Below are 13221 nucleotides of genomic sequence, written 5' to 3'. Positions count from 1 at the left end.
TCAGTACCAGATGGTGATTGGCCTCAAAAGGGAGGACTTGAGTTTTGATCAGGGCTTGAGAGGAATATGTTAGTTTGGAATATTTGGTAGGACAATTCAGTAAGTGGGGAGAATCAGAAGGGATGGTAGGAGAAACAGTCGAAGCTTTGCATCTGTTGGACTGTGACCGTCTGGATGCTATTCATGGAGCCAAGGAGTATTGAAGCGTATAGTTGGGCAGTGAGAGATGACCTCATTTGGGCAAGTGAGTTAGAGGTGACAACAGAGCTGTGTCAATTGCTCAGCAGGTGGTGAGATGGGTGGGGCTGTTCCTCCATCCTCCTGCCCGTGCATCTGTGTAGCTGTCCAACATTTATTTAGTACATACTCTTTTTCAGATTATTTTCTAGGCACTGGGGCTAACTGAGTTAAAACCTAGTCTTCATGGAGCTCATAAGAGAGTCAGGCAAGAAAACTGTCATTGAAGTACAGGGCAAGAGATCAGAGTGTTAGAGGTGGGCAGGTGCTGGAAGTACCTAGGGATGCCTACTGCAGGTTCCCGGGGGAGCTGTAGACAAAGCAAAGCATCCAAGAGGAAGCCTTGAGGGACATGGCAGAGGAGACCAAGGTCGGGGAGTGAGCGTGGTCTGCAAGCTGGGTCAGAGAAAGCGTGTGTTTGGAGAGACATAAGGGCTGTGGGTGGAGAGAGATGTGGGGTACAGATCTCTGGGGACCTTTTCTGCTGGGCTAAAAATCTTTACTTTTTGTCTGAGGATAGCAGGATACAAGGAATGGTTGTAAGCTGGGGTAGGGTGTCACAAACACATTTGCATTTTACAAAGATCACTCCAGTGTGGAGAAGCTATTGGAGGAAGAGAAGAATGAATGTGGGGTTTAGGAGATGGAAGAAGTAGCAAAGATTCATTGTCTACCATGTGTCAGGAATGCTGCCAGGCACTAGAGATCTAGAGATCACTAGTTATCCCTTCTTCTCCCTGGATGGCTGCAGGAAGTAGGATTTATCTTTAGTGAGAAGGAAATGAAGATTTGGACAGGTGATGTAAAGTCGCCTGCCTTTAACCCCAGTAAGCAGTGGTACCCTGTGTGTCAAATTCCCTACTAGGTTTGCAGTTAGAGGTCCTGGGCAGAGAGCTTCTCTCTACCCACCATCACAGCTGGAGAGGTATAAGTCAAGATAGAATCGGGTGCCACCTCAACTTGCCCCCACCTCCAGTGAATTCTGTCTGTGGAGTCAACTGCCCCAGCCAGTGGGGAACAGGCAGCATGGAGGGTAGGCTTACTGTGTGCTGGGTCCCCTCCAAGGAAACCAGGACAGCTGGAGAGACAGGCATCTCAAGGGCATTTGTAGCAGCAGAGACAATTCTAAGCAGGTGCTAGCACCTCAGAACATCCTCTTCCTCTCTCCTAGCGCTGCCTGAGCCCACATATCCAGGATGGCAAGAGACGTGTGAACAAGGCCTCTGCTCCCACACTGCCTCTTGCACCTCCCCGGTCTCTCTGGGATGTTTTGTGCTTTTTTCTATACTTGAAACATCTCCTTTTCTCTCTTCCTTGTATTTCTTCTCACTCTTCTTCCCTTCTCTCCTCTGCCATGCCTCCTCGACAGCTTTTTTCTCTTGCTCTCTCATTTCATTCTTATTTTTGTCTCTTCCTTTCTTACTCTTTTGCTTCTCATCTGTAAAATGGAAGTGATAGTCCCTAACTTCCTAGAGTTTCTGGGAAGATGATGAATTAATTTCAGCAACTCTTCCTGTTCACTTTTGAGGTACAGCTTATATGTGGCCCTGGGGTGTATGAGCATGAACAGTCTTTGAAGGAGCTTGCATCAGGTAGGAGTCAAGTTCACAGGCCCGATCCTATGAACAGAACTGTCTTCTGAGGCCTTGGCTGGGCCACTCTGGACTGCTCGGGAGAGCTCTGATGATCACACTTGACAGTTAATCTGTTAGCTAGGAATAGCTGCAGGCTCTTCTGCCTCCAGGAGAGGCTAAGTCTGGGTGCTGTCAGCTTCTGGAACACAGAAGGTAGCCACACATTACCTGATTCAGGTCTGTGAGCTGATCAGCTTCACTTCTGTAAGTTGGCTCAGCTAATTGCAACATGTTACAGTGGCTTTGAATAACAATCACTATCACTAGTGACAAGTCACAGTTGACAAGCAAGGCTTCCATTTGGCCGACTCTGTTTCTTCCCTGCAGGTCAGCACCACACAGCTTCCAGCAGGGCACCTCCTGTCCTCCCTTTCCCTAGCTCTGGCATAATTTCCCTCTCCTCTCTGTCCCCTTAGGATGCCTGTAAAGGCTTTGCCAAACCCCTCATTGTTGTAGAAGTCTGTGAGTCATTACACATAGCACTGGACTAGGCAGAAGAGAAGGCGTTGGATTAAAAATTAAATCTGCTACTTACAGGCCTCGTGTCCCTGAGGCAGTCATTTGCTGTCTCTAGTTTCAGTTTCTTAATCTACAGAACAAATATATTAACACCTGCTCTCACATAGGGTTACATAAGTTATATCCCATAAATAAACAAAAAGTGTATTAAACACAGATGGTCCCTGACTTACAATGGCTCAGCTGAAGACATGACTTTAGGGTGGTGCAATGGAGATACAAATTAAGTAGCAACTCTACTTTGGCTACCGTCAACCATTCTGTTTTTTACTTTCAGTGCAGTATTTAATAAATTACATGAGACACTCTCCCTTTCATTATTAAGTAGGCTTTATGTTAGATAATTTTGCCCAGTGTAGGCTAATGTGAGTGTTATGAGTACATTGAAGCTAGGCTAGGCTAAGCTATGATGTTTGGTAAGTTAGACGTATTAAATGCACTTCCGATTTCTGATATTTTCACCTTAAGATGGGTTTATTGAGGTGTAATCCCATAGTAACTTATGAGCATCTGTACTTGTAATATGCTAGGATCTAGTCAGAGACACCTATTTCCTTCAAGAAGTAGATATGTAAACAGATAAGCACTGTCCAGTGTGGTGAGTGCAATGGGAGAATTATCCTGGGGCATGGAGGCAGGAGCCTCAGAGAAGCTTTCTTGGAGGAAAGACACTGGAGGCTGGCATGGAAGAGGGAAGGGCCGCAGCTGGCCCTCGACTGTGAGCCTTCACTGAGAGCCCCTTGGATCTGGGCTCTCTGCTGCATCCAGGCCTTGCCTGGCGAGGCCGTGCATGGTCCCACCTCTCTGATGTACACCAGGCTGTCCTCCCTCCAGGGGATTGGCCATCTCCTCAAGAGGATGACAGGCCCTACCAGTCTTTCCTTATCTGCACTATTCTCCAAAATCCCAGATGAGTAAAAAATCCTACAGAAATTTAAAATGTCAGAGTAGTGTCCAGTGTTAAGAAAATCCCAGGCAGAGGAGGTAACAGGGAAAAGCCCCAGAAGTGAGAACCGTGAAGATGAGCCAAGGCGGCTCCCCTGTATACAGTTGGGGAGCTTAAAGCAGGGCCCAGGAGCCTGTGCGGGTTGGCCTGCGCGTGCAGAGCAGGGCTATGCCCCTCACCAAGGTGCAGGTCACTCTGGAATGCATTGCCTGGAAGACAGCAAGACTCTCCACTGGTTTTGTTACACAGTTTTAGAGAACCTTTATTCAACCTTGCCTCTAAAACCAAGCCTGTGACAATCTGTACATGAACTGGACTGAAACCTCCTCGCTCACTGGAAAAGGGATTGCTAAATCACTGACAAGATAAACAAGGGGAGAAAATGAGCAAAGCTAATTGCTGGTATCAATTAAGAGCATTTTGTGCTCCGGGAAAACCTCAGTCACTCGTCCCCTTAACAGATCCTTACTGAAGGTCCGCTGTTTACCAGGTGTAAGCCAGTCCCTTCCCTGAGAGCCACCCTCTAGGGGGCACCTGCCGGAGGGACAGTAATTGCAACAGCTGAGAGTGGCAAGCCACTGGGGAGGGAGGAGTTTAGGGAGGGAAAAGAGGAGTGGTTTCTGGGAAGGGTTTTCATAGCACCATAGGGCAAAGCAAGTTAAATTTTATTCCCCTGGCTATTAGTTTAATAATTACTCAATGTATAGAGCATTTAAAGAATAATGCAGTGAATACTATATGCCCATCATTAAGATTTGACAGTTGTTGCTGTGGCTCACGCCTGTAATCCCAACACTTTGGGAGGCCGAGGCAGGCAGATCCATTGAGGTCAGGAGTTCAAGACCAGCCTGGCCAACATGGTGAAATCCCATCTCTACTAAAAATACAAAAATTAGCCAGGTGTGGTGGCAGGCAGCTGTAATCCCAGCTACTTGGAAGGCTGAGACAGGAGAATCACTTGAACCCAGGAGGTGGAGGTTGCAGTGAGCCGAAATCACATCACTGCACTCCAGCCTGGGCAGAAAGAGTGAACGGTCTCATTAAAAAAAAAAAAAGAAAAAGGATTTGACAGTTGTTGCATTTTGCCACGTTTGTGTACTCTTGCTTTCTCTATATACATACACACTTTCCCCTCAACTAGTTAGAGGTAATTTGCAGCCTTGTGACACCTCACCCCTAAGAAAAGGGGTGTTCTCTTATATAACCACCTTAGTAAATATTACTACACCTATAATAACATTCCATAATATCACTTAGCATATAGTTCACATTAACATCACAGAAATTCTTCCCAAAATGTTTGTATAATAATGTGTTTTGTGTAATAATTATTAGTCAAGGTTCAGTGAACTTTCACTCATTTCATTTGTTTCATATTTTTAATTTATTTTAATTAGGAATGATGAGTATGATAATCCACCCACCTCAGGTCTGTTTTGTTTGTTTTTAGAGTTCAGGCTGTTATCTTATAAAATGCCCTCAATTTTGGATTTGTTTCCTAATGCATAGACTCGGGTTCAAGACTTTTAATACCAGTGCCTCAGGTGCTACTGTGTGCTTCCTTTTATTGCAAATCAGGAGGCACATGTCAACCTGTCCCACTGGCAGTGGTGCTAGCTTGGACCCCTTTGTTAAGGGGTGACTGCCATTGATTTTGTTGAAAGTGTACCTTTTCTTCTTTGTATAATAATAACACAAGATTCTGTAAGGAGACACTTTGAGACTGTGAATGTTTTGTTCTGAAATAACTTTCACACAAAACTTTTAGCAAACATTAAATGGTCCTTTCCTGACACAGTTATTACATGAGGAGTTCCAAAATGGTGATTTTCTAAATCCAGCCTTTTAAAAAAAATTTTGTATAAAATTCCTCTTTTATATTTTTAGCAGCTTAGTTTTAAAGATGTTTAAGGCTCTGACTTACTTGCAAATCTTAACTCATAGAAGTGTGTGTGTGTGTGTGTGTGTGTACCACAGGGGGGAGAGAGAGAGAGAGAGAGAGAGAGAGAGAGAGAGAGAGAGAGAGAAAGAATGAATGAATGAATGCAAGACTATGCCCTAGGTCACACACGGGCCAAGCGTCGGTTCTGCTGAGATGGTCCTTCCCATTCTCCTCAGCCCTCTCCACCTTCCTCACTGTTTCTCAAGTGCAGTCAGAATCTTCTACCCCAGACCTTTGTGCTTCCCTTTTCCCAGACCCCCCTTCCCCAGAGAGCTGCATACCTCACTTTATTCTGTTCTCTGCTCAGATGTCATCTTTCCAGAAGATTTACTGATCACACCATACAATACATCATTCCCTGTCTCTTTCTCTCCCTTGTTTAATTCCCTGACTCCCATCAATGCCTGCCATGTGAACTTCATGGAAACAGGCCTTTGTCCCATTGGTTCTACACCTAGACCAGGGCCTGGCCCATAGTAGATGCTCAGTGAATATGTTGAATGCGGAAGGAACACATAGACTTACGGATGTTCAGTAAAGTTCTAAATGAGACCTTTCCTTGTTTCTCTGCATAGCTTCCTCTGGATGACCTCTGAGCCATTCAAGCCCTGTGCAGAAATGGGTGGTTATTCTCCCGTCAGCCGGGACAGCATGTGTGGCATCCGACTGGTGCAGTCGGCAGCCGCTCACTTCACGCCCAATTATTAAAGCCGGCAAAGCCTCAGGATTGCTTCCCCCCCTCTATTGCAACATGATTTTGGGCGAATAAAAACAAATCAGAATTCATCAACTGTGAACAAAATTGTCAACTGTGAACTGTCAACAGTCTGGCTTAAAAATGGATGATAGGTTGACGAAATACAGTGGAGAAAGAAATTTGAATAAAATGTTAAAAATAATACCCAAAGCATGCGAGGCAAAGCAGAGTGTGGTGTGGTGGAGAAATGTACTTAGTTGAGACCTGTGTGAGCAATGAACCAGAAAGAGGTTGTTAGCTGTGCTTTACAAATCATAGAAGAGAAAGACTTACTGGCCATTTGCGGGAAAACATTCACTCATTCCCACCAATGTATTAGCGTGTTATGCAAAATGGGAGGAAAGATTGGTTGGGAAATCTGCTAGCACACTTATTTTTAAGTAGGTCAACATTTTGAATGTATCTGCCCGTTCATGTAGTCATTGGCTCTTGCTTCTTTTTCTGTCTGCAGTGATTAGGGCAGGCATTTTGTTTTAGCAGGTCAAGGGTTTAGAATCCCCAGGGGTTTGTATTTATATTAATATTTTGTGTTTGTATGAGTATGGATTCTAGTACAATGTTTAAAAGTCCTTATTTCCTAGTTTCTCAACTCTTCTCCTTTAGAGAGTTAGAGTTCATTATTTATTTGACTCCTTCATCATAAAATCAATATAAAGGCTTGAATTTTTAATATTTCCTCTTTCCCGGGCATGCGTCACAACCGTACAACTTGGTCAAGTCCTTTAGGTCCAACTGCTCATATCCCGAGGCTGCTGTTTGGGAGTTTTTGTTTTGTTTCTTTCCAGCAGAGCTGAGCCATCTTGGCACAAAGATCTGTGCTTTATAAACCTAAGACAAAGTGTCCTCATTCCTTAGAGTCTATCTCTTTTTTAAAAAATCTGGGTGGAAAGTATATTAATTTGTTAGTGCTACTGTATCAAAGTGCCACAAACTGGGTGGCTTAAACAGCAGAGATTTATAGTCTTTACGTAGACTCCTCTGTGTAAAGCTGAAATGATGATCAGGTTTTGGCTTCTGTATCTGTTCTTCCCTAGAAAGAACCTGGGAGAGGGAGGAGGGAGGATGAGGGAAAGTGATGGGAGGGTGACTTCAAGGGTGAGAATTAGAGAAGTGTTGTGGGAGGAGAACATTTGTGGGAGGCAGTGGGTTCAGGAGCGGAGCTTCACACTCTGCAGCCTTCCTGGAGGGCTTTCCCTGCACTTGCTGGTTTTGCTCATGGAGCTTTCTGGGAGGTGCGGTTCTAGCTTGGTTGTCACATCCGTAGAAGCCTATACACATTGTTTTATATTTTATCATAAAGTCTTTGATGCATAAAAACTCATATATTATTTATAGAAGTTGTCAAGCCTAGTAACAGAACAAAAGCCTCAGAATCTAATGCTTACTTTATAAAATAAAACATTATTGATGCTTGCGACACTTCCGTTGGGCTCCTGTCTGGACAATCCTGCTGCCTCCCCTGGGAAGGTGACCCTATCTTTACAGTCCTCTCCCTCCCAGTTTTTAAAGGAGCTTTTACCACATTTATATGTATCTCTAAATAGTCTGTTTTGAGCTCCATACAAAATGGAATTATGGCTAGATATGATGGCTCTTGTCTGTAATCCTAGCATTTGGGGAGGCTGGGGTGGGAGGATGGCTTGAGCCCAGGAGTTTGAGACCAGCCTGGGCAATACAGTGAGACCCCCATCTCTACAAAATATTAAAAAAAAAATAAGCATGCTGGTACATGCCTGTAGTCCCAGCTACTCATGAGGCTGAGGCAGGAGAATCGCTTGAGCCCAGGAGTTCAAGACTGCAGTAAGCTATGATTATGCCACTGCAGTCTAGCGGGGTGACAGAGCAAGACCCTGTCTCTTAGAGAAAAAAAAAAAAAGAAAGAAATTATATAGCCTTTTAAGCATCATTGAAATGCCACATGTTGCCCTGAAAGGTGAAAAACAGATCTATGCCCTTGAACTTGGATTTTCACTGATGCAGATAAGAGGTAAGTACTGTTTTCTCTGGTGGTGCCTTTCTGTAGCTAGGGAAGAGACTGGGCTGCTTGCAGAGATGGCCACCAGGGCTGGGCAGGAGAGGGGATGCTGCAGGCCAGCCGAGAAAGTGGAGTTCCGGGAACTACAGTCCACAGGGCTCCCGGTCATGGCAAGTCCACCCAGAGAGGTCCATACTCCAGTGATAGGCTGGTGTGAGCAGGGAGGCTGAGAGGCAGAGTACTGAATGTGGAGCTCACAGAGGAGTCTCGGAGTAGACACAGGTGAAGGATGGTTCTGGATGAAGGTGTTGAGTGCTGAGCTCCAGCACTTCCTTCCTTGCACAGGCAGATTGATAAGCACCCGGGGACTGGAACAGAGGTCCAGAGCAGCAGAGTGAATGATTCCTCCCTTCCTTCTGTCTCTGTCATTCAGCAGCTGTTTATTGAACACCTACTATATGCCAGGGCTCTGTGTATGTCATATCATACCAGAAATACATCAGTGACTAAAACCTTTTCTTGTTGGTAAGACCTTCATGATCTAGTAGGAAGTAAGCCATTCTGTTGGTCAGCTGTTGCTAAGTTATACTGTAATAACAAGTAATCCCCAAACATCATTGGCTTATTACAAATACACCTTATTTCTGTGTTCACGTTGTGTGTTAGCTGTGGCTCTGTCCAGAACACTTCAGCTCTGTTCCATGTTCTCTGCCTTCTGGGTCCTGGGCAGAAGGGAGCAGCCCTTACCTGGTGCATCATTTTCATGGTTAGAGAACAGCGAGAAAGGTGATAAAACCAGTGATTCTTGACATGTCTGCTCAAACCTGGCTTGCATCCCTCCTACTAACCACCACTGCTCAGACTGAGCATGTGGCTAGAGCTGGTGGGCCTACAGGGAGGTGCTGCTGCAAGACACGGGGCCTGGAGAAGGAGTGTGGATTCCTGTCTCAGAGAGAGAAGAGAATGGAGTGGAGAGTGAGGAGTCTCACAGTCTATCACAGATACAATCAGGCAATAACAGCAATAGCATGATAAGGCTTTGTGATAAATAAAGGTAATTAATTTGGACTTTACAAAATAAGTGGACACATAAAAATATATTATTTCCCCTAAATTAACTTTAAGGATTCTGTTAATAAGCCAGAGAACCACTAGTCTGAAACCGAGGATTGTTCCAGAGAGCTAGCCCAGAAGAGGCGGAGAAGGCAGCAGGCCGGTAACGGCAGCCGTGTCCAGCCATGGGCACGTGCACACATGCTGTGCTGAGTGAAAGGAAACTCCTCATGCTAGTGACCTGCCTGCTGCCTTCTGGCGTTCCACTCAGCTCAGCTCACCTTCGGTCCACGTGCTGTCTCTAGGCACATCCCAATACCTGTGGGCCTCGTTTGTGCTCCGTCCCTATCTAGACTTATTTCCTGCCTCACCTCATAGTCACATCCACATGGCTTTACAAGGACACACTCTTTTTTGCTTCATCAGCTCAGTTGATGTTTGAGGCGTGGGCCGTGGCTTCTTTCTGTATAGCTCCCACGATGACTACTGTCATGCTGGGCATATACTAGGCACTTAACAAATATGCACAAGCGGGAGTTTTGTATCAGGAGGAAGCCAGCACTTTGTAGGTTTGCTCTGTTGCTCTCTCCCTGTAAGGACAGCCAGCAACTGTATGGGTGATCGTTGGAGTGACACAGGAGTGACTCCAGTACATTCAGAACCAGGTTTAAAGCACTTTTTCCCTCCGTTTCTAACCAGTATAGGGACTGAATAGCTTGTCCTCTCACAATAAGTCAGTATTTATCTGCACTCATGTGTGTGGCTTTGCAAATGCTAGTGGACTTTTTTCAAAGGTATGCATTTGTGTTTTTCAAGGGCAAGGACTGTATCTCCTCTTTTCTTTCATTTAAAAGATTCCCCATGGCACCTGATAAGAGCTGCATGCACAGTGGGTGCTCGTTAAATTTCACCTATCTCTTCTTCCTTTGAACCTCCACCAGATATGCATGTGGTCCTGGGCCCGTGGGTCTTTGCAGAGGACCGATTACACACCAGCCTTGATCTTGAGAAATTTACAGACAAAAAAGGAGTAAACTCTCAGACAACACAGATCCAGGCCAATAGCAAAGTTGCATAATTAGCCACACACAGTTCAGTATGGGATGTCTATATTCTGAAGCACCATCTACATGAGAGACACAGTGTTGTGGAATGCATTAAGTGCTTAGCCCTGAGCTTTGTGAGCTTTTGCAGGTTATTTAGCCTGAGTCTCAATTTCTTCTTCCATATGTGGGGATAATAAAAATGCTGATAATCGTTGTGGTCTTTTGTACCTATTAATAACATTCCTCTCTCCTGCCTGTGTTCTGAGAATTCACTGAGTAAAGAGCTGACAGAAAATGACTGAAATAGCCAGGCGCGGTGGCTCACACCTGTAATCCCAGCACTTTGGGAGGTTGAGGTGGGTGGATCATCTGAGGTCAGGATTTCAAGACCAGCCTGACCAACATGGAGAAACCCTGTCTCTACTAAAAATACAAAATTAACTGGGTGTGGTGGCACATGCTTATAATCCCAGCTAATCGGGAGGTTGAGGCAGGAGAATCACTTCAACCCGGGAGGAGGAGGTTGCAGTGAGCTGAGATGACACCATTGCACTCCAGCCTGGGCAACGAGTGAAAATCTGTCTCAAAAAAAAAAAAAAAAGAGTAAAATATTAACATTGCTACTGATAAAGGGTTGACAAGAGGATGTGGATTATGAGCTTCTAATATTGAATCTTAGAATTAGGTAAACATTTCCATGGAGTCACAAGCTAATTAGACCATAGGCATCCTGATGGGGAAGACCCATGTAAACTTAGGTTTTAGACAATGGAAGCAAGAGCATTCACTCCTCATTGCTCCCAAGGGGAAAGGGCTGAGCCTCAGATTACCATACAGACTTACTAAAGGGATTGTTACTCTTCCTTCTCAGGAAGAGCATTTGAGTAGGCTAAGAGGGACCAGGAGTGGTATTCCAGCGGTGCTGTCTCCACATGGGAGGAGTGTGGAGAAGATGCCTCAAAGTGAATGGAGGGGGCTTCCTGGACCAGATAGGACTCCACAGATGTTAAGTTTCATGTTAATAATTTTATTTTAGAAATAGTGACAGTAGAGTTTGCCATCGTTAAAGGAAGTCTTCCAGGGCTTCCACAGTGTTTTTGGAAGTTACCCTCTGCATTTGGAAAAATATAAAAGGCCATTTCTTATTCAGTATTCTGTAATTCAGACCTCTAACTGAGGTGGACCTCTCCCTGCTTTGTCTTTGCTTTTGTGATGCAAAGGGCACTGGCTGCTTCTTAGGAGGCGAAGTAGGGAGTCTGTTGTTGCTGCCTTCTTAAGGCCTGTTGTGTCTCTCTTTTGCAGTGCAAATTGGAGTTCCATGCTTGTTCTACTGGCAAAAGCCTCGCCACCCTCTGCGATGGACCCTGTCCCTGTCTCCCGGAGCCTGAGCCACCAAAGCACAAGGCAGAAAAGAATGGTGAGTGGAGGTCTCCAGAGAATCCCTGAGCAGGGATGGGGGGTCACAGAGGGTTGATGTGGCCGAACTCTATCCCAGGCACCAGGAACAAACTGGAGAAATGAGCAGACATGACAAGTAAGTACTCCAGCTTATTTAGGGGCCCTCAACTGAATTGCCTTCAACTACCATTAAAAGGAAGAAGAAGAGCCTTTGAAAATAATCCTTTTAGACCAAGATATCCACTAGGTTCTTTTAGAGGTCATATTGGCTATGGTGTGGGAGTAGCGTGTTTTTCAGCATCTAAGACCAGGACCTGCCCTAGGGTACATCTTGGTCTTTCTTGAACTCTAAAATTTCGAATCCTTTGAACTTCTCAAGGCCAAATATCAAAACAGAGACTGCAGAGATGTCACAACAGTGGAGAGAGTTCTCCCCCAAAGTATTTCTTTATTAATATATTCTACTTGTAAGGCAGCACAGAGCCAGGGGACAGATGAAAGAGAATACCTCCCTAGGGGTGGCTGTTTCTCTTCCACAGCTGAGAGGGTAAGGGAAGGTTGGGCTCATTTGGATGTTTTCATGATGGAGAACGTAATGTTGTCCCACTGGTGTCAGCCTCTTTTTGAGCCTTCCTTGGTGAGACCCAAGATAGATGTTTGAATTTGCCTTTCTGTGGAATTGGGCTTTCTCAGCTGTAGTTGGCTTCTCTCTCTGTGTGTGTGTGTGTGTGTGTGTGTGTGTGTGTGTGCGTGCACGTGCGCGTGTACTCATGCATATGCTTGTGTTTTCTAAATCTAGGAGTGATTTGTAATGGAGCAGAATGAATGGGGTATGAGTGTTTATTTGCCTCTTTAAAAGTCATGTTGTCTTTTCCAGGGCAAATAGATGAAGATTTCAAATCTAAATGTTATTATGGTTACTTCAGGAATATTTTGTTTAAAGGCTCTTTGGGAGGTTTAAGTCAGGATGTGGAAGGACGTTGTAAACCATGAAACACTGTGATTACAAATAATCTCCAAAGATTATTCTTGATTTCCAGAAAGCTAATCTCATTGCATTTAGGCCTGATTCATTTAGATATATATGCAGTAAGAAAAGTTAACTAATATAGGTAAGCCTCTTTGTAGTCTGGTCAGAAAATCTAAAGCCATGTGGTGTTAAGCAACTACAAAGCCCAGAAAATCAACTTCTGTCTAGAGATTTCTTTAAAATCCTTGGAAATTTCAGAAGCCTCTCTTATTCCAGGTATATTTTTATTGTTTTTATTTTTGCTCTTTTATTCTGAGGCTAGGAAACTAAACTAAGAAAGTCATTGACAGCCAGGCATGGTGGCTCATGCCTGTAATCCCAGCACTTTGGGAGACCGAGGCAGGTGGATAACTGGAGGTCAAAAGTTTGAGACTAGCCTGGCAAACATGGCGAAACCCCGTGTCTACCAAAAATACAGAAATTAGCTGGGCATGGTGTCAGGTGCCTGTAATCCCAGCTACTCAGGAGGCTGAGGCAGGAGAATCACTTGAACTCAGGAGTTGGAGGTTGCAGTGAGCTGAGACTGCACCACTGTACTCCAGCCTGGGCGACAGAGCAAGACTCCATCTCAAAAAAAAGAAAAAGTCATTGCCACTGTTTTGCCTGTAGCATCTATAAATGGAGGTGAATCCATCTCTCCTTCAGAGAGATGGTCTCCAAGTCTGCCATTATAAGGTAACAATC

General features: G+C 44.8%; 1 protein-coding gene across 1 annotated transcript in view; it reads left to right on the top strand.

Annotated features, from left to right (window-relative positions):
- The window catches only part of SPOCK1 (SPARC (osteonectin), cwcv and kazal like domains proteoglycan 1), a 527247-nt gene that overhangs the window by 429920 nt on the left and 84106 nt on the right, over positions 1–13221 (top strand). Inside the window, exon 5 of the mRNA XM_021664934.2 lies at positions 11412–11526. Coding sequence (XP_021520609.2) covers positions 11412–11526 — 115 coding nt within the window. The remainder of the gene's footprint in view (positions 1–11411; positions 11527–13221) is intronic.

This window comes from Aotus nancymaae, unplaced genomic scaffold, assembly GCF_030222135.1.
Source record: "Aotus nancymaae isolate 86718 unplaced genomic scaffold, 86718_ANA_hifiasm-v0.15.2.pri h1tg000064l_1, whole genome shotgun sequence".
NCBI lineage: Eukaryota > Metazoa > Chordata > Mammalia > Primates > Aotidae > Aotus > Aotus nancymaae.
The sequence above is the reverse complement of the archived record's forward strand: the minus strand, read 5'-3'. Positions and strand labels throughout refer to the sequence as shown.